Below are 27,813 nucleotides of genomic sequence, written 5' to 3'. Positions count from 1 at the left end.
GGGGAGTCCCATAGGTTTTGATATGTTCTGTTCTCATTTTCATTCATTTCAAGATATTTACTGAATTCTCTTGCAATTTCTTCTTTGACCCACTGATTATTTCAGAGTGTATTGTTTAGTCTCCATTGAATTTTCCCTTTTTCCATCCATTATTGATTTCCAGCCTCATTCTGTTATGATCAGAGAAGGTGTTTTTTGTATAATTTCAGTCTTTTTACATTTATTGAGACCTGTCTTATGACCCAACATATGGTCCATCCTGGAGAAGGATCCATGAGCACTTGAAGAGAGTGTATATCCTGCTTTTCTAGAGTATAATGCTCTATAAATGTCTTTTAGGTCTAGTTCATTTATCATAATATTCGAGCTCTTTGTTTCTTTATCCTCTGTCCAGATGTTCTATCCAATGCCAAGAGTGATATATTGAAGTGTCCAACTGTTATTGTAGAGACGTCTATTTCTCCTATCAGTGTGTACCTCATGTATCTTGGGTCACCCAGCTTAGGGGCATACATATTTATTGTAGCTGTTTCTTTTTGGTGAATTGCCCCTTTTATTAATATATGTTGACCTTCTTCATCCCTTATACTAGTTTTGCATTTAAAATCTATTTTGTCCAAAATTAGTATTGCTGCTCCAGCTCTTTTTTGATTACTATTTGCTTAAAATATTTTTTCCAACCTTTCACCTTCAAACTGGTTGTGTCCTTACATCTGAGGTGACTCTCTTGTAGACAGTATATAGACTGGCTAAAATTTTTTTAATCCAGTACGTGTCTTTTGATTGGGGAATTCAAGCCATTAATACCAATGTTATTACTATAAAGGCATTACTTTATCCATTTTATCTTTTGGCTTTTCATTGTCATATCTTACTTTTATCTGTCTTTTTGCCCTTTAATTTACCCTTCTTAATAACCTTCATTTCTACCGTCTTCTCCAAGACCAACAAACAAGACCTTGTGTTTATTTCCTTTCAGGCTGCAGCACACCCTTTTGTATCTAATTCTAGTCTTTTGCTAACATATTCTCTTAGTTTTTGTCTCTGAAGACTTTCAACTCACCCTCATTTATGAAGGCAGTTTTGCCGGGTACAGAATTCTTAGCTGGCTTTTTCTCTTTCAGTACCTTAAATACATCATGCCACTTTCTTCTCACCCCTGTGGTTTCTGATGAGAAGTCAGCACTTAACCTTATTGAGATTCCCTTGTATGTGATGCTTTCTTTTCTCTTGGCTCTTTTCAGCGTCCTCTCTTTTATCTCTGATATTTGTCATTCTGAATAGTAGGTGTCTCAGAGTAGGTCTGTTTGGATTTATTCTGTTTGGGGTGTGGGCTGTCCTTCTTTGATACTGATTTTTATGTCTTTCACAAGGGTTGGGAAGTTTTTGGTCATTATTTCCTCAAATATGCTTTCTGCCTCTTTTCCATTCTCCTTCTGGGACACAACTAACACATACATTTGTGTACTTTGTGTTGTCGGTTTCCTGAGACCCTTTCCCATTTTTTCCCATTCTTTTCTCTTTCTTTTCTCCTGTCTCTTTAAATTCAGATGTTTTGTCCTCGGTAACACTAATTCTGTCTTCAGTCAATTCAAATCTACTGCTATGTCCTTCTAATGTACTTTCAATCTATCCACTTTGTCTTTCATTCCCATAAAGCTCTTTCTTCTTTGTAAGTTTTCAAATTGTTCTTTTTGCTTATCTAGTGTCATCCTTTGTTTTTTTTAAGGATTTATTTATTTCTCTCCCCTTCCCCCCCCCCCCATTGTCTGCTCTCTGCGTCCATTCACTGTGTGTTCTTCTGTGTCCGCTTGCATTCTTGTCATGTGGCATCAGGAAACTGTGTCACTTTTTTTGGTTCTTGTTTCATCATCTTGCTGTGTCAGCTCTCCATGTGTGGCACCACTCCTGGGCTTTTCTAGTGCGGGGCGGCTCTCCTTGCGTGTGTGGCACCCCTACGTGGGGGGCACCCCTGCATGGCACAGCACTCCTTGTGTGCAGCAGCGCAATATGTGGGCCAGCTCACAACACAGGTCAGGAGGCCCTGGGTATCGAACCCAGGACCCTCCATATGGTAGGTGGACGCTCTGTCAGTTGAGCCACAACCGCTTCCCTCTAGTGTCTTCTTAATATCCTTTATCTCTTTCATCCTGTTTTCCTTCAATTCTTTGAATTGATTTAGGAGATTGGTGTGATTATCACTGATTAGTTGTCTTAAATCTTGTATCTTGTCAAGACATTTGGTTTATTTCTTTAGCTGGACCATCTCTTCCTGTTTCCTAGTATGGTTTGTAATTTTTGACTGATGTCTAGCATATGCTGGTGAATTTACTCTGACAATCAATTTCTCTATCTTGCCTAGTGTTTTGTTTTGTTTTGTTTCATGGCTCTTTGATTTTTGGTTCAGCTTGTTCTGAATCTTTAAAATTGCCCAGCTTAAGTTATCAAAATCAGGCCAGGATTCTCGCTAATGGAGGCACAGATTTTCTCCCAGGAGTTCGGGCTAAGAGATCTAAAAGTAGTTTTTCTTCTTGCAGTTTCCCAGCCATTTAGCAGATGGTACTCATCAGCATACCTTTCCAGGAAGGTATTTTTTTCAACCTCCATTTGCTGGTGTTTCTGGTCTGGCCAGAGTCAAGATTCAAAGTGAGCTTTGCTGGCCAAATTCACTGAAGAGGAGCCACTCTCCTCACTCCACTGCACCGTTTCTCTTCCCAGGGAGGAAGGTGTCTGTTCCCCTCATTCAGCCGCAGTGGGCCACAGGTGTTATCCAGGGCACACACCTTGAGGGCAGGGGATGTGTGCCCTTCCCGGCCGCCACAGGGGTTTAGTTATTCACTGTTACCATTTTGGGTTCTTGTCTTTCTGTCCCTTGCCCTCCTGGGGGTTGCGCAGCACTCTCCTGCTCTGCTGACCCCCAGAGCAGGTCTCTCAACCTTTGGCCCTTTCTCTGTTGCTTATGAGAGAGGTGAACCCTGCCTGCCTCCTGTGGTGCCATCTACCCAGAACTCCTGTGTACTTTTGAAGTTAAATTGATATCAAAGCAAATGATATTGTTAGAGATTTAAAATGTTAAATTCAAGCCCCATGGTAATGACAAAGAAAATATCAGAGAATATGCAAGTTCATAGAGACAGAGTACAGGTTGCCAGGGGCAGCAGTTGGGTTGGTGGGGGAGGAGACAGAGAGTTAATACAGAATGGGCTTAGGGTTTCTGTTTGGGGAGGTGGGAAAGTTTTAGTAATGGAGGGTGCTGAGGGTACCACAATATTGAAATACGATTCATCCCGCAGAATGGAATGATCAGAGTGGGAGCAGGTTGAGATGGGAAAGTTTATGTTGTATATACGTTCCCACAATATTAAAAAAGAGGGGGAACAACTAAAGAGACAGTGAGAGGTAAAGGCAATATGTGATCCTGGACTGGATCTAACAAGTGATGAGAGAAGGCTTACAAGGACATTATTGGGACATATGAAAAAATTGGAATGTAGATTATAAGCTTTATATCGATTTTAAATTTTTGGAACTTTATAACTGTACTTAGGGTGCTTGAATAAGTGAATATCCTTGTTCTTAGGAAATGTATTTGGAAGTATTTTCTGGTCAAGGAGCATAATGTATACAACCCACACTCAAGTGTTCAGAAAATGGGTTGATAAATAGATATACATATAGATGGATTGATAGAATGATGGATAGATTGCTAGAATGATACAGCAAATGTGGCAAAATGTTATTGCTATAGCTGAGGGGATGGGGAATGTTGGGCTTATCTGTACAGGGTTTGTATTATTTTTGTAACTGGCCTGTAAATTTGAAAGTACTTGAAAATAAATTTTTTCCCAAAAAATTGCATTCTAACTGCCATTGACTAATTAATCGTTGATGTCTGTGGTTCTAGGTGTCGGTAATTAACACCGTGGACACGTCCCATGAGGACATGATTGTAAGTATTCTTCCAGCCCTCCCTTGGAGGCTGCAGACATGGGCATTTCTGTAGGAGGGATACAGTTTGAGTTTTTCATTACCCCTTTCTGTTGATCATTCTTGAACGCAAGTGCGGCTTTGCCAGTCAGGCAGTTGCCTTAGGGGGTATGGTCCCAACCCCAGAAGTGTCCTCTCAGTTGGCAGAGCTATGACAGGCTGGTCACTTTCTGATGAGAGGAACCTGGGAATCGTTTATAGCTCAAGACACTCAGTTTTCTGGCCAATAAAGGTGACTTGCTGTGAGATGCAAACCAAGTAGGTAGGGAGGTTTGGCAGTAGTTTTCCCACTGGTTTTCCTCCATTGGAAAGGGGGTTAAAAGCACGATACATGAAGAGAGAGAGGGAAAAGGACTTGCTACAAAGACAGAGGGCAGCAGTGAAGAAAGCCCAAGGCAGATCTAGGCAGGACCACAACAGACAGCAGACCAGTCAAGGCCCTCTGCACCAGAAGTCGTTAGCTTAGGACATCTCCTGAGAGCCAAACATAGGGCTTGGTTAAAGAGGACAGAGCTGCAGGAAAAGGTCCAGAGGTTAGAGACGCCAGTAGGAAAATGCAGGCTCTGTTTTGTGCAGGGCCCAGCAATCTAGGCAACCATTAGGCAAGAGCATTCCCACCAGGTCCATCAACTTATATGATTTCACCCCAGGCTTTCTGCCCTCATCGCTGTTTTTGGGGTTCTGAGACGTTTCCTGGTCTCAGAGATGTATCTGTTCCCTGAATTCGGTCACATGTGGTCTCACTCGAGACTCCTTTGGAAACAGCATGGTCTTCCATAGGAAAAAAAAAACAATGCAAAACTCTGTTGCTAGTCTCTTAGCTTTTCTGAGCTAACCTCAATTTCTTTTTAGCTACAGTGGGAAAAATAAAGGAAAATACTGGGTGGGTTTTGTTTGAGGAGCAAATGAGGAAAAGTAGTAATGACTGGCTAATGTCATTGCTGCACGCTCACTAAATGTCAGACCCTGTGCTAAGCACTTCTCACTCAATATCTCATTTAACCTTCATATCAACCCTTGAAGCAGATACCACAATTAGCCCCATTTTTAAAAAATTGTGGTAGCATACACATAACATAAAATTTGTTATTTTAACCATTTTCAAGTGCACAATTCAGTGGCACTAATTACATTTACAGTTTCATGCAACCATCACCACCATCCATTACCAAAACTTTTCCATCACCCCAAAGAGAAATGCTGTACCCATTAAACAATAACTCCCCATTCCTTCTCTCCCCAACCCCTAATAACCTCTTGTCTGCTTATTCTAGGTGGGTCATGTAAGTAGACTCAAAATATTTGTCCTTTTCTATCTAGTTTATTTCACATAGCATGATGTTTTCCAAGGTTCATTCATGTTGTAGCATGTATCAATTTCATTCCTTTTTATGGCGAATAATATTCTACTGTATATATAAGTATTCCACATTTTATTTGTCCCTTCATCTGTGGGTGGACACTTGGGTTGCATCCACCTTTTGGAAAATGTGAATAATGCTGTTGTGAACATTGGTATATGAGTACCTGTTGCAATTTTGGAGGGTGTATACCTAGGAATAGAATTGCTGGGTCATGTAGTAATTCTGTATTTAACTTTTGAAGAACTGCCAAACTGTTTTTCACACTGGCCACACTCTTTCACATTCACAACAGTAAACAGGGGTTCCAATTTTTCCACATATTTGCCAATACTTGTTATTTTCCATTTTTTAAATTATAGCCATCCAGTGGGTATGGAGAGGTTTCTTACTGTAGTTTCTATTTGCATTTCCCTAATCATTAAAAGATTTCCCATTTTAAGGACAACAAAAGTGAGGTTTGAGAAGGTTGGATAATATTTCAAAGGTTGCATAGCAGATAAAGTAAGGAAGTGGATTTAAATCTCTTAGGTATTATGCCCTCTTTCCTTGCAAAGTGTGTGTTAGCATTCTGCAGGACAGGTGCTTTGGAAATACACTTGCAGAGAAGATCATTCTTACCACCTGCACTGCCTGCCTTCCAAAAAAACCAAAGCCTGAAATATTGGAGGGGGTTGACTTCCAGAGAATTGAGATGTTTTCCTTGGGTAGAAAGATGAAAGGAAATGACTGAGGCAGACAAAATGTGTACTTCCCTTGAGAGGGCACAGTTGCTCCTGGTGACCACAGGAGTAACAGCTGGAAGCACCGTAAACTCCCAAGGTGGGACGACTGAGGAAAGTGGCATCCGTGGAGCTTTTTTGAGCAAGCAAGAGAGAGCAGGGCAGCAGGCAATGGACACCTGAGGAGCCATGGGCAGGGGATTGCCCTAGGTCTGTATGGTTAATCCGCATCAAGGAATTCAGTGCATGCATGGCAGGACCAGCAGTGCCGGGGCATTGTTTTCCTTGGGGGTACTTGGCACACTTCTAGTAGAAAGATAAGGCAGAAGCCCAGGCACAAAGGTATACAAAGAATTCAGTGCCAGGGGTAGAGGAAGGAGCTCAGATATCTGAGTGGATCCCTGTGTCCAGGCCAGTGGGACATCCTGGAGGACCACAGGGGCCTAGAGTCAGTCAAGCACCTGCTGTTTTGAGTCCGTATTAGCCCTTGGTTCTGCGCTGAGTTTATCCCCTAATGTATTCCCCTGTAGCCCATGGAGCCTAAGAACAGGTTGGAATCTGAGAAGAAAGAGGAAAAAGAGGGGAGCTAGGCCAGCTTTTCTTCTCCCACCCCCACCCTGCAGAACAGGTTTTGAAGGGTCCTTCCCTGGAGTATGTAAAGGATCCTTGAGATCACAGGCATACCTCAGAGATGCTACAGTTTGATTCTAGACTACCACAATAAAAGTGAATATCACAATAAAGCAAGTCACATTAATTTTTTGGTTTGCCAGTGCACATAAAAGTTATGTTTACACTATACTCTAAGCAGTTGTGGGGAGTGGATGTCATTCAAGTGGTTGAGTGCCTGCTTCCCACATGGGAAGTCCTGGTTTAGGTTCCTGGTGCCTCCTAAAAACAAAAAGCAAAAAAACCAACTTGGGAGCTGATGTGGCTCAGTGGTTGAGAGCCGACTTCCCACATATGAGGTCCCAGATTCAATCCCTGGCCCCCAGTATCTCACTATATATATATATATATGTATATGGTGACAGGCAGCAGAGCTTTCTGAGGAATCTGCTACTCATCAGATTGCCCAGAGGACCCTAAGTACTGTTTCACACAGACAATTTGAAAATAAAGTTCCAGAAAAACAAAAGCTATTTCAGGAGGATAATGGAATTCCAGTACATCTGAAGGGCAGGTTACCTGATGCCCTCCTGTGCGAGCCCCTGTGGTTCTACAGTTGATGAAACAGCATATACTGTGTATCAGCTGGGCATGGCTTCATTTTCCAAGAAGCAAGATTGACTTCAGTTTATCATTCCAGCAATCAGTTGGTTCAATTTAATTAAGCTCTCTATGGACCAGTAATCTAATAAATTCCTGAGCTTTTGGGGATCAATATTTATTGACTTGTACTAACTGACACAAATAAAGCAGTCTTTACCATGATAAAAAAAATGTGACAGAAACAAATTGAGCACATGTTGTTGGAAAAAATGGCATCCATAAACTTGCTCAGCACAGGGTTACCACAAATCTTCAATTTACAAAAACACAATATCTGTGAAACACAGTGTTATTAGGTTCTTTTGGGAAACAGAATCAACAGGACATATATTTCAATAGTATGAGATTTTACAGGATTCTTTCATGTGACCACGGAAATGCACACGTCCAGGTTCCTCAGGCAGGCTACAAACCAGGGGCTCTGATGAAAGTCCAGTGAAGGTCCTCGATGAGTGTCCGGGAGATGCTGGCTATCCAAAGACTAGCTGGGAAATTCTCTCTGAATGCTAAAATCACTTTCCCTTTTAAGTCATTCAGCTGATTAGATAAAACATCACTCATTGCTGGTGACCATCTCCCTGGTTGATTGTAGATGTAATCAGCCCTCTATGCAGTAAACTCATTGATGACTAAAACCCATAAATGTCCTTGTATTACAGCTAGCCCCCACAACTGGGCACCATTACCTGACTGAGTTGACGCATTAGCCTGCCCATCACACATAGTAAAGCAAAGTGCAATAAAATGAGGTAGCCTGTAGAGTAAGGTAGATTCTGTTCCAAACTAGACTCTGTCCTAGGGACTGCCCCCGCCTCCACCTGCCCAACCCACAGGCTTCCCTAGCTCTTCTCCCTTTGCAGCACGATGCCCAAATGGACTACTATGGCACCCGCCTGGCAACCTGCTCATCCGACAGGTCCGTCAAAATCTTTGATGTACGCAACGGAGGGCAGATCCTGATTGCCGACCTCAGGGGGTAAGTGTGGCTAAACATGGGGAAGGTCTCAAAGAAGGGCCCTGCCTCAGGCAAGGGAGGACAAGAGGAGAGCCCAGATGAACCTCAGTACATTTAGCCGAGGTTCAGGTGTTGTGCGGCTCAGGAGGGAGCCCAGCTGTGCCACCCACATGTCCCCTAGAATACCATGGGCAAATGAGTCCGCTCACCTCTCTGCTCACCCACAGGGTGGGGATGGTGCTACCCCTTCCCAGGTGGTGCACACAGTCCTCACACAGGGCCCACACACAGTAAGCCTTTACAAAGGGCTGCTTTTACGAGTGGCAAATGTTAACATTTTTGCAGTTATAGCTAGTGTGATCTTAAGTGTCATTCAGAGCATTAAAATAAGAATAATGCCCCACATCCCATAATGTGGCCTATTTACCCTGGCAGGTGTTCAGTGAATATTTACAAATGTTTGCTTTACCCTTCTCCCTACAAGATTTTTGAGGAGGTCTGTCTCCCATTTTTATGGCCACATCCCTGCTGGTTTCCCCCCAGTTCACTGCCTTTCACGTAGTTGGCGCTTCTTAACCTGGGATTCACAGATCTCCAAAGTAAGTTTTGTGGGTAGAATTCAGGTGTGGTGAATTGTGGTAGGAAAACAGTCGCTTCTTTATTTTCAGTGACTGATATTTAGCGTTTCCTTCAATTACGTATGTAAGCAAGGAACCACAGTAATATTCATAGTACTTGTCACTTGGTTACCAGTAGAAATCACTAGGTATTTTTTATCACATTATAGTTGTAGCTATCTCAAAATATTTATATTCATCATCCCTTTAAATTACAGAGGTTATTAGACCTGCCATGAGAACTTATTACTTAATATCACTATATCATAATTTTTTTTTTACATTTTTAATAACTGTAATCCTAGTTCTGTATATTTTATCCATTACTTTCTGCAGGCATCCATTGCCTTCACCAGCCCGCACAAAAGAAATTAAGAACTGAAAATTAGGTGCTCAGTATATGTTTAACTATGAATTGAAGAAAATAGAACTAAGTAGTCATTTGGGGAAACAGGCCTAAAAGTTAGCCTTCTCCTGAATGTCAAGAATTAAACCACTCCATCAGCCAAATGCCAGTTTCCTTGTGAAGGAGCCCCTGGGGGTCAGGCCTGGTTTCAGCTGGCAGCAGTGGTCACCTTTACTGTTACTAGTCTTTTGTGCACAAAGGATGTGAAATATTGGAGGATAAAAATTTACACCTTCATTGTTTTTTCTCCTGGTAAAACTGTGCTAGTTGTCAGTAAATTGAGTCTTCTCATAGTTTCAGTAGCAGCTCCTTTGCAAGGACTTGGAATGTACTGACTTTGGAGTTTCTCCAGCTCTAACGTAAAGAAGTAAATAAGGAGCAGTACTAGCTAATGGGCATTGATTGTACCCTCCCCCCCCTTTTTTTTAAGACTTACTTTATTTATTTATTTCTCCCTACCCCCTCAGTGTTTGTGCTTGCCTTTCTTTTCACAAGGCACGATCTTTTCAGGAGGCACCAGGAACTGAACTTGGGGCCTCCAATGTGAGAGGGAGGGAATCGAACATGGGACCTCCCATTGGTAGGCAGGAACTGAATCACTTGAGCTACATCCACCCCCCACCCCTTTTTTTGTATAATCACTGTTCTAAACTCTGTGTATGAATCATCACAAGTAGTTAGCTCTCATGACCACCTTATGAAGGAAATATTAATTGAAATTTCCATTTTCAGGTAAGAAGACTAAGCCATAGAGAGGGTGTGGCCCTTGCCTGAGACCAGGCAGCTCGTGAATGGGGGAGTGGGATTTGAAAGAGTCAGGGCTCACAACCACTCTTTTATGCTCTCTTGTGGAAGAGAAATGGTCCTGGTGTAAAGCCTAATACAAAGTAGGCGATAAAAGTCAGTACTTCTCAGGTGAATGGATAAAGATCAGAAAGGAAGAGAAAGGAAGGAATGCTTTTTGAACAAATCTTAAAAAGCAGAAATATGTAAAAATGAAACAGATAACTGCCTCCTTGGGGAGCTGATCATCTGGAAAGTGATTCAGTCTGTAGGTATTTACTGAGGACCACTGGGATGCATACCCAGGTCAGTTCATTGTTGTGCTAATGACAGTGACTTGCTGCATGCAGTTTGGGGCAAAGGAGATTTCTGCCTAGTCAGGACAGGGAGGCTGACTTCAAGCCTTGATTCTGTGTCTAATAGCTCTGTGCCTTAGACAAATTGCTTAGCCTCTCTGGGCCTCAAGGTTCACATGCCCGGGGAGGGTCCCTTTTGGCAGTGACACTGTATAGCTTTCCCTTTTGAAAGTCTTAGGCAGTTCTCACCTGAGACACAGTCTCCTCCAACTAATGAAGCCACTCGTATCTGTCCAAACTACTGTCTGGTGGAAGCACAGTGGGTTCCTCTGCCCCTCTGAGCAACCTCTGACCTCTTTCCCCTGCAGTCACGAGGGTCCTGTGTGGCAAGTGGCCTGGGCCCACCCCATGTATGGCAATATCCTGGCATCCTGCTCGTACGACCGGAAAGTCATCATCTGGAAAGAGGAAAACGGCACCTGGGAGAAGACCCATGAGCACACAGGCCACGACTCATCAGGTGCACTGGGTGTGGCACATGGAGGGGGCCTAGGAGTCTGGGTGGAAGAGCGTCGTGGTCGAAGCCTTGGGTTCTTTCTCCTTGTGATGCTGCCTCTTTGTCCCCCGGGGTTTGGTTGGCTTGTTAGCTAGCCTGCCCACAGCTGAGGAAAGACCCCAAGCCCTAATGAAAAGCAAAATGAAAAAAGTAAAAACAACACAGTGGGTTTTTTTTAAGGCAAAGTTTATTCATTTTAAATACTGGCCTTTAGTCTCAAATTGTTGTCCTGCGTACTTCTTTGTTCAGATATACTTTAAGAAAAGATAACATTAGTTATTGATAGTTTGATTTTGTTTTTTATGCCATTAATTGGCAAAAATCAAGCCAATTGGGAATATGGTGACCCCTGCTAATTTTTTAAGAAACAGTACATCTGGGAAATCAAAGTCTGGAACCCTGGGCCATACCATGTCCTCCTTGCTCACTGTGCTTCCCTCCTTCCCACAGTGAACTCTGTGTGCTGGGCCCCCCATGACTACGGCCTGATCCTGGCCTGTGGGAGCTCGGATGGGGCCATCTCCCTGCTGACCTACACCGGGGAGGGCCAGTGGGAAGTGAAGAAGATCAACAATGCTCACACTGTAAGTGCAGACTGCCTGCTGAGGGGGGGCTCTGCGGCCTCGCCGTGTGTCTGCTGTAGATTCCGTCAGGAGTGAGGGGTGGTGTCTGTGACGTGCAGTGGGCAAGGAGAGGGGGCTGCTGATCAGATGCTTGGTAGAGCTCCGAGACTCCGCTCTGAAGCAGACCAGAAGCTGCATCCCGGGAGACCAGGCTGTACAATCTCTGTCAGCCCAGGTTAGGGGTTGGTCCTGGCTTCTCAGCGGCTCCCAAGTCAAAGGGGTCAGGTGATTCAGGATATGGCTGAATCTGGGAAAAGTTTTTTGTATTTATGTTGTTGGTTTTTTTTTTACTTTTTAAAAACTGAGATACAATTCACACACTATAAAGTTCACCCTTTAAAGTTTACAATTCAGTAGTCTTCAGTATATTCACAAAATTGTGAACCATTACACTAACTCTAGAATATTTTCATCACCCTTAAAGAAATCCCATTACCTTAACAGTCACTCCATATCCACACCCCAGTCCCCAGGAATCACTAATCTACTTTCTGTTTCTAGGAATTTGAATCTTACAATATATAGTCTTTTGTGACTCACTTCTTTCACTTGACATCATGTTCTCAAGGATGGAAAAAGATCTTCCATGTAAATAGTAAGCAAAAGAGAGCTTGGGCAACTATTACTAATGTTGGGCAGAATAGACTTTAAGTCAAAAGCTATTAAAAGAGACAGGGACACTATATATTAATAAAAGCAGCAGTCCACCAAGAAGAAATAACAAGGGAAGCAGATATGGCTCAAGTGATTGGGCTCCTGCCTACCACATGGGAGGTCTGTGGTTTGGTTCTGTTGCCTCCTAAAGAAGACAGCAAGCTGGCACAACAGGCAGGCACAGAAAGCTGACACAAAAAGATGACTCAACAGAGACACAAGGAAAAGCATAAGAGACACAACAAAGCAGGGAATGGAAGTGGCTTATTAGGCATCTCCCTCCCACATCAGAGGTGCCAGGTTCAGTTCCCAGTGCCTCCTAAAGAAGCAAAGAAGATGAACAGACACGGCAAGTGCAAACAACGTGGAGGTGGGAAGAAAGAAAGAAATCTTAAAAAAAAAAAAAGATATAAGCATATTTAGGCACCTAACCAGTGTATTCCAAAACACATAAGGTAAAAAGTGGTGACACTTAAGGGAGAGGGGGACCTGGCAATGGAGATGGCAACCAGCCTGGCCTCAAGGAGACCTCAGAGCACTCCCAGGGCACCCCAGTACGGACCCAGGCCTGTCCAGCCTCCTGAACTCTCCAGCCCAAGTCCAGGATGCTCCTCCTCGTCTTTGTATGGACTGTCCTGCAGGTTGTCTCGGGTCAAGGCAGTAGAGTCAGCACCTGGGGCCTCAGCCCTGGGGCCTGGCCTTTCCTGAATCCACCTCCCCAAACCCCACGCCCACCTAATCTCCGTGAGTTTAAGTGTGAAGTGGGGTTACTGTGCCTAAGAGATGGATTTTAGAGGAAAGAGGCTCATGCACTGGTGACCCCGCCCAAAGTTCTCTGAGATGCCCAGTTAGTTCGCTGAACCTACCTGTGTTTGCAGTTTTCCACTCCCTGCCTTCTCCAAAGCTACCATCCCAAACCCCTCCCTTGCCACCCTAGAAAGCAGACAGCACTTTCCCTCCTACCTGTTTGGCAGGACATCTCCAGGGACAGGTTCTCTGGGATCTAAGCTGATTCCAGGATGCTGCCCTTCAGAAGGGGTGGGGGGCACTACCCCAGAGGGACTCCGAGGTACCCAGAGAGAGATTCCATTTCAACCTCTGGTTAAAAACACAACCCTTCTGGGTACTTAGAAGGGTCCGAGGGGAAGTGCTAGAATGGAAAAAACAGAACTGCCCCTTGCAGGGTTTCTAATGAGGAATGAAAAATATGAAAAGGGGAGCTCCTATGCCCCTGCAGCAAAAAGGGCTTCCTGCATAGGGCTTCCACCCTCTCCAGTGCCAAAAAAAAATCACATTCTCCACCGACTCCCATGAGCCAGGAAACTGACTTGGTTGTAGTCTCCCACCTTCTTATTTTACCCTGATATTTCCTTGATCAGATATCTGAAGATGACTTAAGGACTACAGGTGAATCACAAAGGAAAAATTCAACAGCCTTGAACTTTTCCAGGGGCAGAAAAGTACTCCAAATAGAGCTTCTGCCCTTATTTCAGAACTTCCTTATATTAACACCACACGGGAACACAGACCAGCAGAAAGGACAAAGGATGGCTGTTTACCTTTTCTTAGTTACCTAGCCTTCCAAATCCTTGGGGCAAATTCAAGCACTAGAAAAACTCCATTAAACAAAGAGTTCTCTTTCTCATTGCCCCAGGCTAATGGGGACGTGCACACACATATTTCCAAAGATAACGGAAGGGGAGAGCAAGTTGGGAGCAGAAGGTCGGGAAAGGGGGCAAAATGGAGGGCTATTGAGGGAGCAGCTGCTACTGGATGGTAGATACGGCAAGAGAATCAAAGAGCTGATAGTATGCACAGGGCACACTTTCCACGCCACCAGAGTCTTAAAGAAAAGGATATGAGGCAAGCTTTTCCATTATAATGAATGCTCAAGAGAGTAACTAACCTGATACCAGGATGTAAATGAGGAAGAGAATACAAGAGAGAGTACTGGACAATGAGTCAGCTGACTTCCAACCCCAGCTTTCCCACAAACAAGCTCTGTGGACCTGCTGTCTATGCTTTTCAAACTTTGCTCACCTTATCTGTGAAGGAGGGCTTTGGACTAAAGGATTTCCAAAGTCCTCTCCAAGTCTAAAAGTCCTGTTTAAAAAATTTTTAAAGTAATCATTGGAGCACAAGGAAAGATGAGATTTTTAGTTTCACTTTTCCTAAGGTGTTTGTTCTCTGTGCATCACAGCCCACTCTAGATTTAACACCCATCCCAATAGAAATTGCACATAGGAATTTTTTTTAATGTTTTGTGAACTTTCTTTCTGAATGTTATTCTTTTTTTTCAAGCAGTTTATTGAGATATATTCACATACCGTACCGTCTATCCAAAGTGTACAATGAATGGCTTTTAGTATAATCATGTTGTGCATTCACCACCACAAAAGCACATAAGAATTTAATGAATTTGCTTATCACAGAGACTGGGTGCTTCTAGTTATAAGTATGATATAAATGAAAATATCAAATATCAATGGTAGGCAAAAGGATATAAACACTCTTTCCCAGAGAAAGATGGATATTTTCAAAAGAACTCTGTTGCCGTCAGATAGTTCCTCTTACAGTGTGACTTAACCTTGGGTACATGAGCCAACTAAAAGTGTTTCACTATATGGCGGCTTTGTGAGACTCAACTCTTCATGGAATGGCAAATGGTGACATGCCCGCATGCAAAGACCCGGTTCCATCAGCTTTGGATGTCTCAAACATGGGTAGAATTTTCATCAGAGAACTAAATGTTTGCATTAATCATCTGTCTGGTCCATCTGGCCTCCAGATGCACATTCATAGTCACAGAGAGGCAGGCCCACAGAGCTGGAACAGGCCTGCGATTAGTTCTGGTGTTCCCCAAGATGAAAATGGGCTCGAAAGGGAATGGGTTGGGGGGTAACTAACCGAAAAATAAAGGAAATAGAGATTACATTCATCAAACAACTTTGGGGAACTCTGGGTTAAAGTTTCGTAGAATCCTTTACTGCAGTTGTTTTAGCCTATAATATGCTAATGTGCAGGTATCAATCTCCAAGACGATGATTTGGGTATTTACTGTTTTCCTAACATTGGAGTTTAGAACCTTGGTTTTTAAGGGATTTTTTTGGTTTGGTTTTGTTTGTTTGCTTCTTTGTCTTATTTGTCTTTTGGTTAAATTGGTTGGTTTAGCGTACCCAATGAGAAAGGTGTTCTGAGGAAGACAGTGAGGAAAATAGAGTAATTTAACCCCCTGTTGCAAAGGGTTGTCCTCAATCCTAGTTCAGTAATTTTTCACCTATACTACACTAATGATTGTGTAGAGTCTTCTTGACTGTTCCACAGTATCTGCCATCATTGTCAAAAATTCATAGCTTTTGATACTGAACAGGTTGACAGTGCTCAGAAATCTTAACTCTCATGATTGCATTACCACAACTGTAGTCTTTTTTTTTTTAAGATTTATTTTTATTTATTTCTCTCCCCTTTCCCGCCCCCTCCCCACTGTTGTCTGCTCTCCGTGTCCATTCACTGCGTGTTCTTCTTTGTCCGCTTTCATTCTTGTCAGCAGCACCAGGAGTCTGTGTCTCTTTTTGTTGTGTCATCCTGCTGCGTCAGCTCTCCATGTGTGCAGCACCGCTCCTGAGCAGGCTAAGCTTTTTTTTGTGTGTGGGGGGCAGCTCTCCTTGAGGGGCGCACTCCTTGCACGTGGGGCTCCCCTACACGGGGGACATCCCTGCGTGGCACGGCACTCCTTGCACGCATCAGCACTGCGTGTGGGCCAGCTCACCGCATGGGTCAGGAGGCCCTGGGTTTGAACCCTGGATCTCCTATGTAGTAGGCAGACGCCCTATCAGTTGAACCAAATCCACTTGCCAGTAGTCTTGCAGTGTGGTGACTAAGAGGACAGACTTCCTAGTCAGCATGGTTGGTAGAAATCTGAACCCTGCCTCTTACCAGCTGTGTAACTGTAAACTTATTTAACTTCTTTATTAAGAATTATTTCTTTATCCATAAAATGGTGTTAATATCCCACTGAACTCTTGGAGTATTAAATGAGATAATATATGTGCCTGCCATAGGAATCACTGAATAAATAGTCCCCAAACATAACTTAAAAACATTCTGCGCAATGATTTATACGTTTATCATTGGATTTACTTGGCAGCCCAGTTTAACTTCAGAAACCAGGCTGCCAGGGTACTGAGTTGTCTAGTGGTATTATTTTCTTCATAACAGAAAAATAATTTGGTGTTTGTTTTTTAAAAATAGAAACCTTTTTTAAAAGACATCTTTACAATAATTGTTAGAGACTTCAATACACAACTCTCAGCAATAGATAGAACATCTAGGCATCAGAGCAATAGTGAAACAGAGAACTTGAATAATACAATAAATGAACTAGACCTAACAGACATATACAGAACATTGTACCCCAAAACTGTAGGATATACATGCTTCTCGAGTGCTCTTGGATCATTCTCCTGGATAGACCACATGTTGGGTCACAAAACAAATCTCAACAAATTGTAAAAGATCAAAATTATACATAGCATTTTCTCCAACCTAATGGAATGAAGTTGGAAATTAATAACAGGCAAAGAACTGAAAAATTCACAAATATATGGAGGTTAAACAACACACTCTTAAACAATCAGTGGGTCAAAGAAGAAACTGCAAGAGAAATCTCGAGAAATATCTCGAGATGAGTGAAAATGAGAATACACTTGTCTTAGTTTGCCACAGGACTGCTGATGCAAAGTACCAGAAATGAGTTGGCTTTATAATAGAGATTTTATTTAGGGTAAAAGCTTACAGTTTCAGGGCTGTGGAATGTCCATATCAAGGCATCAGCAGAGATGCTTTCTCACCAAAGTCAGCTGCTGGCGATCCCAGACCTTTGCCACATGGCAAAGAAGACCACCAATCTCTGCTGAGGTCCTGCCTTCTCCATCAGAATCTTCCATCTCCTGGAGCTCACCTGTGGGCAACCAGGTATAAAGCTTCTCTATTCAGCCTTAAGCTCTTCCATGGGCCTCCCCTCTTGGGGCTTTGTGTTTCAGCGTTGGCTGCCAGTGATCCTCCAGTCCTCTCAAATTGCAGGGTCAAAAATGGCAGCTTCCTTTCTGTCTCTCTGTCTTTCTGTGTCTCCACTTATATTAGACCCACCAAGAGGGCAGAGACCAAAGCTGGCTCATGCCTCACTGACTTCTAATCAAAAGCCCTAAAGCAATCTTATCAAGTAAGCTAATCAAAGGCCTCTTAACTGAATTTAATGTAATCAAAGGGTCCCACACCACAAAAATGGTTTAGTTTAAGACAATCATTTTCTGGAATTCACAAAATTCATATTGTCACAGAAACAGATCAAAATTTATGGGGTGCAGCAAAAGCTGTGCTAAGAGGGTAATTTGTAGCCCTACAGGCCTACATCTTAAAAGAAGAAAAAGCTAAAATCAAAGACCTGATTGCATACCTGGAAGAACTAGAAAAATAACAAACTAATCCCAAAGCAAGCAGAAGGAATGAAATAATGAAGATTAGAGCAGAAATAAATGAATTTGAGAATAAAGAAAAAAACAATATAGAGCATTATCAAAACCAAAAGTTGATTCTTTGGAAAGATCAATAAAATTGACAAACTCTTAGCTAGACTGACAAAAAAAGAGAAGATGCAAATAAATAAAATCAGAAATGAGGAGGGAACATTATTACTGACCATAGAAATAAAAAGGATTGAAAGAGGATACTGTGAAAAACTGTATGCCAATAAATTAGACAACCTAGATGAAGTGGACAAATTCCTGGAAATAAAACCTACACTGATTCTAGAAGAGATAGTTCTCAACAGACCAATTTCAAGTAAAGAGATTGAATCAGTCATCATACACCTCCCACAGATAAAAGTGGAGTTATATGCCAAAAAATACAATATAATAATATTGGCATTTATAATTATGCATATGATTACCTTTACCAGGATCTTTGTTCCTTTATTCTGCTTTCATCTACTGTCTAATGTCCTATCCTTTCAGTCTGAAGATCTCTTGTAGCATTGCTTGTAGGGCAGGTCTAGTGGTGATGTACTCCTTCAGCTTTTATATGGGAATGTCCCTCATTTTTGAAAGATAGTTTCACCAGATATAAAATTTTTGGTTGTCAGTTGTTTCCTTTCAGCTCTTTAAATATTTCATCACACTGCCTACTTAGGTCCATAGTTTCTGATGAGTAGTTGGCACTTACAGTCTTATTGAAACCCCCTTGTACATGCCATGATTTCCCTCTTGAGTCTTTTAGAGTTCTCTATCTTTGGCATTGAACAGTTTGATTATATTATATATCAATCTGAGACTATTGTGTTTATCCTGTTTCAAATTCATTGATCTTCTTGGTTGTGTATGTTCATGTCTTTTATTAAATTTGGGAAGTTTTCCACTATTATTCTTGAGAATATTCTCTCTGGCCCTTCTTTGCTTCTCCTTCTGGGGTTCCTACATTGCTTATTTTGGTATACTTGATGGCATCCCACAGCTCTCTTAGGCTGTGTTCACATTTTCTTCATTCCTCTTTTTTTCTGCTCTTTAGACTGAATGATTTCACTTGTCTTACATTGAAGTTCACTGATTTATCCTTCTGCCAGCTCCAATTTGCAGTCAAACCCTCTCTAGGTGTATTAGTCAGCCAAAAGGGTGCTGATGCAAAATACCAGAAATTGGTTGGTTTTTATAAAGGGTATTTATTTGGGGTAGGAGTTTACAGATACCAGGCCATAAGCATAAGTTACTTTCCTCACCAAAGTCTATTTTCACTTGTTGGAGCAAGATGGCTGCCAGCGTCTGCCAGAGTTCAGGCTTCCTGGGTTCTTCTGGGCTCATCTCCTCTGTTTCCTCCACAAGGTCAGCTGTAGACTATGAGGCTCTCTAGGCTTTGCCTCTCTCCACAAGGTCAGCTGTAGATTATCAGGCAAACAGCTCTGTCTCTCTCCCTGGGGCTCCAGCTTCGGCATCAAACTCCAACATCAAGAACCCTCAACTCTCTCCCTTTTATCTGTGCGTCCCCTTGGTAGCCCAATCAAAGCCCTGATCATAACTTCATCACTCCCAGGTATAGTCCAGATTACAAACATAATCCAATATCTGTTTTTGGAATTCATAACCATATCAAACTGCTACACTAGATAATTTTTAAATTCTCTTACTTTGGTCTTCAGCTCTGGTTCCTTTTCATGATTTCTATCTCTTTATTGATATTCTCTTTGTGTTCATCTATTTTCCTGATTTCCTTTAGTTCTTTGTCCATGTTTTTCTTTAGCACTTTGGGCATATTTAGGACCTTTAAAAAAAATCTTTGTCTTATATGTCCCAGGTTTGATCTTCCTTTTTGATAGTTTGTAATGTTTATCATACTCCTTTCCATGGGTTATTGTTTTCTGTTTCTTAGTGTGTTTTGTAATTTTTTTATTGCAACCTGGGTGTTTTGATATTTTAATGTGTTTTCTCTGGAGTTATTTAGTTACTGAGATGTCTGTTGCTTAAGTTTATATCCAGATAGTGTTATGACCGAGGTTTTCTTGAATGTATGAACAATCTTGAAAAAGAAAACACCTTTCCCTGTCTGCACATTGGGGTACGTGCTCTCCTTTAGAGTTTAGCCATCCTGATAATGAGTTTAGAGAACACTAATGCAATGCGCACGTCTTACCTTCGGCGTGTGCATGGCGCCTTTTGGAATTCCCCATTTACATTTTAGTCTTGATTGCCACAGGGCTGCTGATGCAAAGTACCAGAAATGGGTTGGCTTTTATAATGGTAATTTTACTTGGGGTAAAAGCTTACAGTTTTGAGGCCTTGAAATGTCCAGATCTAGGCACCTTCAGAGATGCTTTCTCACCAAAGTTAGTAACTGTTGATACTAGTGTCCTGCCATGTGGTGTCTGCTCAACCTTGAGCAGCTCTGTGGGCCCAGCCCATTGGGAGCCTCTTTCTGTGCCTCTGGGCTCTGCTTGTTCTAGACTGGGTAAATTCTCTCTCTCAGCCTCTCCGGGCTTCTCCGTTTTCCTGCAGTCCTCTCTTTCACATGGCAGGATCAAATATGGCAGCTCCCTTTTTCTCTGTGTGTGTCTATGTTTATCTCAGAACCAGCAAGAGGGTGGAGACTTAACCTGAGTCATGCCTCACTGATGCCCAGTCAAAAGGGTCTTGGGAAGTGGATGTGGCTCAAACATTTGAGCTCCTGCCTATCAACTGGGAGATCCCGGGTTTGGTTCCCGGCGCCTCCAAAAGAAGACAAGCAGGACAGCGGGCTGACACAATGGGCTGTACGGCAAGCTGATGCAACAAGATGATGCAACAAGAGGCATAAGGAAGAGACGTATCAGAGCAGGGAGTGGAGGTGGCTTAAGCAAGTGCAAACAATGAGGGGGTGGGGAAGAAATAAACCTTTAAAAAAAGGGTCTTACACCTGCAGAAATGGATTATTTTGAAAACATAATCTTATTCCTTTTGGTATTCATAAAAGAGCTTCAAACTGTCCCACACTACCCTCTGATCCCAAAAAGACATGTTTTTTCCATATACAAAATACATTCATTACATCACAGTATTTCAAAAACCTTAAGTCATTTCAATAGCAATGCTAAGTATAAAATCTCATAAAAATCAGTTATAGGGGAGCAGGTGTAGCTCTGTGGTTGAGTGCCTGCTTCCCATATATGAGATCTTGGATTCAATCCCTGGGAACTTAAAAAAAGTCAGTTATAGGCATGCAGTTTATCTTGGGGCAGAATTCCCTCCAGCTATAGACCCGTGAAACTTAAAGAACACATCATCTGTTTCCATTATACAAGGAGGGATAGTCACAGGATAAACATTTGCATTACTGTGGCAGTTTTGATATTATGAATTCTAAGAATAGATATTGATTATGTTTGTAAACTGGTCTGTTTCTCTGGGCAACGCTTTGTGTTAAATTCAGAGGTTTTACATTTACTTGATTAAATCAAGATTAGGGCTTTGATTCAATCACATCATTAGGACGGGCAGGATTGAGTCCCCATCCCCTTGGTGGGTTATATAAATGGACACTCAATCAAGAACACAGAACTAGATACACAGTGAACACAATGGAAGAGAGACAGCTCCATAGACACTGTAGAGAGATGAGTCTGATAATCTACAGCTGACCTTGTGAAGGAGACCAGCACGGCTGAGCCCGGAAAGAAACGAACCCTCCAGCCTACAACTGAGATTGGAAGAAGCTGGGTACATGGAACCTGAAGAGGAAAGGAAGGCTGAGCCCTCACAGACTTCACCCCCATCTTGTGCTTCAATACATGACAAGAGAGTTTGGTGAGGAAGTAACTTTGAGATGGACTCTTTAGGGCCTTGTAACTTAAGCTTTTACCCCAAATAAATACCCTTTATTAAAGCCAACAGATTTCTGGTACTTTGCATCAGCACCCCTTTTGGCTGACCAGTACAATTACCATAAGGAAAAACTGGATGAAAACGGCATCATGGGTCTCACACAGTTCCAAAAACCTGCAAGGCATACTCCATTAGATTTCAAAGTGTGAGCATCATCTCTAGAATGATATCTTCTCTCTGGGGCCTCATGGGAGTACATCCTTTCCAAGGGCTTGCCCAATGGTCATCTTCTCAGTTCTGCCCTCATCAAGCATCTGAGTGCCAGCTGAGCTTAAACCTCACCCTCCAAGAACAATGGGGCAACAGCCATACTTTCCCCAGTCTCTGGGGGACATCTCAGCCTCCTTAATACAATGGAGTGGTGACAACATTCTCCCTGATCTCTGGCACCCCTCAGAACAGTGGGGTGACAGCCTAACTCTCTCCTTCCACCAGGCAATGTGCTTCACCCTCTCTGTAGCCTGGAGTGGCCATCCTTTCCCTGAACAATGAGCTGGAGAACTGCCTCTTCAAAAATGAGGGCAAATTCACTCTTTCTACACACATGGGTGGGGTCCCTCTCCTGACCCAAGAAGATGCCCCAACACCAGCAGCCCTTTGGCAAACTGATACAAATGGATACAGATGTCCTTATTTCCCTAAGAAACAGGATTTCTTCACATTCGCAGGAGTGTGTCCCACAGCTATCAATCCTTTGTCTCACAGCTGCAGTTTGACTGTTCTGCAGCCTCTGCCAGTGAACTGCCTCTACACATTGTGCAAATTCTGGGACGGCAAGCCTGTAACACGTGTCCTGATTGAGTCTTTCATGCTGCCACCAGACAGATTAACACTGCTGTGCATGCACCCTAGTGTGTACACAAAGCTTATTCTACGCCCCTCCCCTCCGGAACCAGTTTCAGGGACCTGCACTGGGAGCATGGGCTGACCCTCCCAAGCCAGTTAGTAGATGGGGGAGGGCCCACAAGGTGCCATAAGATCCTACTTTTGTTTTTTTGTTTTTATTAGAGCTATTTTAGATTTACAGAAAAATCATGCAGAATGTATAGCATTCTCATATACCTTCTGCCCTTGCCTCCACACTCAGTTTTCCCTATTAACAGTTTGCCTTAGGGTGTTACCTTTGTTAAAATTGATGAAGCAATATTTTTTTCTTTTCATTTAAAAAAATTTTTAAAGATGCTTAGATTGCATAACTGTTACAGAGAATATATAGGGGATTCCCATATGCCCTGCTCCCCCTGCTCCCCACACCTCCCACATTTTACCACAGGAACAACCTCTTTCATTCATGTGATACATTCATTGCAATTAATAAACACATTGTGGAGCATTGCCACTAAGCATGCATTATAGTTTACATTGTAGTTTGCACACTCTCCCACTCCATTCTGTAGGTTATGGCAAGATGTATAATGGTGTTTATCTGTTGTTGTAATGTCATTCAGGATGATTCCCAAGTCCCAAAAATGCCTGTTTTTCCCTCTACCCTTAGAACCTCCAGTGGCCACTTCCTCCACATCAATGATATTTCTTCCATTGCTAGAATCACAATAAATCTATAGTAGAATACTAGTAAGTCTACTTTAGTCCATAGTTCATTCCCCAATTGAGAGGATTCTGAGATGGTGATGCCTATTCTACCTTTAATAAGGGGCGGGGGCTTCGCTCCCATATGGTGGGTGGGTGGGACTCTCTTGCTTGTAGTTATAGACACTCTTGGTTCCTTGTTAGTTGTCTTGGTTGAGTCCAATGAACTGAAGAGTAGGTGTTGCAACTCCACTGAGATTCAGGGCTCAGCTGGCACATGGACAGCCCAAAGATTTAAGTCTCTCGGACATACACCTGCCAACTACAGTACTAATTCAAATAGGGAAACCACTATGGAGTCTTAACTCTGTCACACTGGAGAACATAAATTCCAAAGTAAGGCCCACTGACAAGGGGCCAAACTCCTGAGCTATCTGCCCTGACTTTAGTGTCTGGATGTTTCCAGAGCCCTCAGGAGCCCTGCTATTTGGGGTACTATCTACTTTGGCTGTTAGTGAGATCCTGCTGAGACATGCATAGTAAGCATTACCTCTGGAATGACCTCCCGGCTCAAGTTTGAGGTCTCTTAACCATGTTAACTCATTTGCCTTTACTTTTTCCCCCTTTTGGCCAAGGTCTTTTTTCCTACCAGTTGCACTGTTAGTACTCAGTAGCAGTCCCTCAGTGCCAGGGAAGCCCATTCTCAGGAGTCATGTCCCACTGATGAAGCAATGTTAATGATACTATTATATTAACTATAGTTCATAATTTTTATTAGAGTTCACTCTTTGTGTCATACAGTTCTCTAGGTTTTTGTGGTTTTTTTCCTTATAACATTTATACAATATAAAATTTCCCATTGTAATCACTTTCAAGTATACAATTCAGTGCTGTTAACTGTATTCATAATGGTGTGCTACCATTACCACCATCCAGGACCAAAACCTTTCTGTTAACCCCAAGAGAAACCAGCACCAATTAAGCATTAACTCCCCATTCCCCACCCTGACCCTTGTAGTCTAATTTCTGGCTCTATGTGTTTGTATCTTTTAATTATTTCATACAAGTGAGATCATAAAATGTTGTCTTTTTGTGTCCAATTTCAGTATGACTCTCGATATGATGTCTTCAAGGTTCATCTGTGTTGTGGCATATATCAGAACTTCTCTCCTTTTTATGGCTGAATAATATTCCATTTATGGATATATGCCATTTTACTTATCCATTCTTTCATTGAGGGACACGTGGGTAGCTTCTCCCTTTTGGCAGTTGTGAATAATGCCGCTTTGAACACAGTGTGCACATACATTTCAGAGTCCCTGCGTTCAGTTCTTTTTGGATGTATATGTAGAAATGGGATTGACGGATCACATGGTAATTCTTTAACTTTCTAAAGAGTCACCAAAATGTTTTCCACAGCGGCTGTACCATTTTACATCCCCACCAACAATGTTCAAGGGTTTCTACTTCTCCACAACCTTGCACATACTTATTTTCTGGTTTTTTTGTTAGTGTACTAGTGTGTATGAAGTATAAAGTATTTCATTGTGGTTTTGGTTTGCATTTCCCAAATGGGAAATCTTGTCATGTGCTTTTATCCAGTTGTATATTTTCTTTGCAGAAATGTCTATTCAAGTCTTTGCCCTTTTTTTTTCTTAGAAGTTGTGGATTAAAACATTCACGCATACCATACGGGATTCCCATAGAGCACATCACTACCACCACCTTACATTGTTTTGTTTTGCGTTGTTTTTATTTATTAAACAGTTTTATTGAGATATAGTCATGTACCATACAATCCATCCAAAGTGTGTAATCAGTGGCTCCCAGTATATTGACAATGTTGTGCATTCATCATCACAATAAATTTTAGAATTATTTCATTGCTCCAAAAAGAAAAATTCCACTGCCCTTAGTATGCCTTCCCCAGCCCTACATAACCACTATTCAAATTTCATCTTTATAAATTGATTTATACTCATTTTATATAAATGGAATCATACACTGTGTTATACACTACATTTAGTTTATAGTAACACTGTCATACAGTATTTGTCCTTTTCTGTCTGGCTTGCTTCACTCAATGTTTTCCAGGTTCATCCATATTGTCATATGCTTTACAACTTCATTTCTTCTTAGAGCTGCATAATATTCCATCATGTGAATACACAACAGTTTTTTATCCATTCATAGGTTGATGGACACCTGAGTTGTTTCCAGCTTTTGGCAATTGTGAATAATGCCACTGTGAGCATTGGTGTGCAAATGTCTCTTTGTGCCACTGCTCTGTTCTTCTGGGTATATACCCAGTAGTGGTATTGCAGGGTCACATGCAACTCTATATTCAACTTCTTTAGAAACTGCCAAACAGTCCTCCACGGTGGTTGTACCATTCTGCATTCCCATCAACAGTGAATAAATAAGCGTTTCTCTCTCTCCACATCTTCTCTTAACATTTGTGGTTCTATGTCTTTTTGTTTTGATTTGTATTCTCCTAATCGTTAGTGATGTTAAGCATTTTTTTTAATGTTTTTTGCCATTTGTATTTCTTCTTTGGACAAATGTCTATTCAAATCTTTTGCCCATTTTTTAATTGGGTTGTTTGTCTTTTTATTGTTGAGTTGTACCATCTCTTTGTATATCATGGGTATTAAACACTTATTGGACATGCAAGTTCCAAGTATTTTCTCCCATTGCTTTTGGCTACCTTTTCACCCTTTTGAAAAAGTCCTGTGCGATACAAAAGTAATTAATTTTGAGGAGGTCCCATTTATCTATTTTTTCTTTTGTTGTGTATGCTTTGGGGTAAGGTCCAAGAAACCACCACCTACCACAAGGTTTTTAAGATGTTTCCCTACATTTTCTTCTAGTAGTATTATATTCCTGGCTCTTATAATTAGGTTTTTGATCCCTTTTGAGTTGATTCTTCTATAGGGAATGAGATATGTATCCTTTTTCATTCTTTTGGTTATAGATACCCACTTCTCGCAACACCATCTGTTGAAGAGAGAGTTTTGTCTTGTTAACATGGACTTGGTAGGTTTGTCAGAAATCAGTTGACTGTAGAAGTTTATATCTGGACTCTCAGTTCTATTCCACTGATCATTGTGTCTGTCTCTATGCAACTACCATGCTGGGTTTTTTGTTTGTTTTTTTAAAGATTTATTTATTTATTTTATTTCTCTCACCCCTGCCCCACTTGTCTGTTCTCTGTGTCTACTCGCTGCGTATTCTTCTTTGTCTGCTTCTGTTGTTGTCAGCGGCACAAGAATCTGTGTTTCTTTTTGTTGCATCATCTTGTGTCAGCTCTCCATGTGTGGGGCGCCTTCCTGGGCAGGCTGCACTTTCTTTCGCACTGGGCGGCTCTCCTTATGGGGCGCACTCCTTGCGCATGGGGCTGCCCTACACGGGGACACCCCTGCGTGGCATGGCACTCCTTGCGCGCATCGGCGCTGCACGTGGGCCAGCTCTACATGGGTCAAAGAGACCCGGGGTTTGAACCACGGACCTCCCATGTGGTAGACGGACACCCTAACCACTGGGCACGTCCACTTCCCTACCATTCTGTTTTCACCACTGTAGTTTTGTAATATGTTTCAAGGCCAGGCAGTGAAATTCCTGTTCCTTTTTAGAATGCTTTTGATATTCGGGTGCACTCTCCCTTCCAAATGAATTTGGTAATTGCCTTTTCTATTTCTGTAAAGTAGGCTGTTGGAATTTTGATTTGTATTCCATTGAATCTATAAATTAGTTTTTGTAGGATTGACATCTTCATATTTAGTCTTCCAATCCAGAAACACGGAATGTCTTTGCATTTGTTTATGTCTTCACTGAGTTCTTTTAGCATTGTTTTGTAGTTTTCTACATATAGGTCCTGCATATCTTTGGTTAAATTGATTCCTAGGTATTTGAGTCTTTTGTAGCTATTGTAAATGGAATTTTCCCCCTGATTTCCTACTTAGGTTATTCAGTACCATTGTACGAAAACATTGATTTTTGCATGTTGACCTTGTATCCTCCAGTTTTCTGAAATCATTTATTAGTACAAGTAGCTTTGTCATAGACATTTCAGAATTTTCTAAATATAGGATCATGTCATCTGCAAATAGTGAGTTTTACTTCTCTTTTCCTATTGGATACCTTTAAAAAAATTTTTCTTGTCTAATCTCTCTAGCTAGAACTTCTAATACAATGTTGAAAAACAGTGATGAAATTGGGCATCTTTGTCTTATTCCTGGTCTTAGAGGTAAAGCTTTCAACCTTCCCCATTGAGTATGATTTTGACTGTGGGTTTTTTCATTATGTTGAGGAATTTTCTTTCTATTCCTATCTTTTGAATTGCTTTTATCAAGAAAGGATGCTGGATTTCATTGAATGCTTTTTCTGTATCAATTGAGATGATCATGTGGGTTTTTTTTCCTTCAATTTGTTAATGTGGTGTATTATGTTGATTGACTTTCTTATGTTGAACCAGCCTTGCATACCAAGAATAAATCCCACTTGATTGTGATATGCAAGTATTTTGTTGAGAATTTTTCCATCTATGTTCATTAGAGAGATTGGTCTGTAATTTTCTTTTCCTGTAGCATCTTTATCTGGCTTTGGTATTGGAGTGATGTTGGCTTCATAAAATGTGTTGGGTAATTT

The 27,813-nt window shown here is 41.8% G+C and overlaps 1 protein-coding gene across 2 annotated transcripts in view; it reads left to right on the top strand.

The window, feature by feature from the left end:
* The window catches only part of SEC13 (SEC13 homolog, nuclear pore and COPII coat complex component), a 53,716-nt gene that overhangs the window by 10,006 nt on the left and 15,897 nt on the right, over positions 1-27,813 (top strand). Inside the window, exons 2-5 of one of the 2 annotated variants that reach the window (XM_004452696.5) lie at positions 3,905-3,949; positions 8,203-8,318; positions 10,768-10,919; positions 11,406-11,539. In XM_004452696.5, coding sequence (XP_004452753.1) covers positions 3,905-3,949; positions 8,203-8,318; positions 10,768-10,919; positions 11,406-11,539 — 447 coding nt within the window. Of the gene's footprint in view, positions 1-3,904; positions 3,950-8,175; positions 8,319-10,767; positions 10,920-11,405; positions 11,540-27,813 lie in introns of both variants that reach the window. The other variant, XM_071212224.1, reaches the window with a different exon arrangement.

The sequence above is a fragment of the Dasypus novemcinctus genome, chromosome 26 (assembly GCF_030445035.2).
Source record: "Dasypus novemcinctus isolate mDasNov1 chromosome 26, mDasNov1.1.hap2, whole genome shotgun sequence".
NCBI classification, from domain to species: Eukaryota; Metazoa; Chordata; class Mammalia; order Cingulata; family Dasypodidae; genus Dasypus; species Dasypus novemcinctus.
Note: the sequence above shows the minus strand (reverse complement) of the source record. Positions and strands in the feature narration are given on the sequence as shown.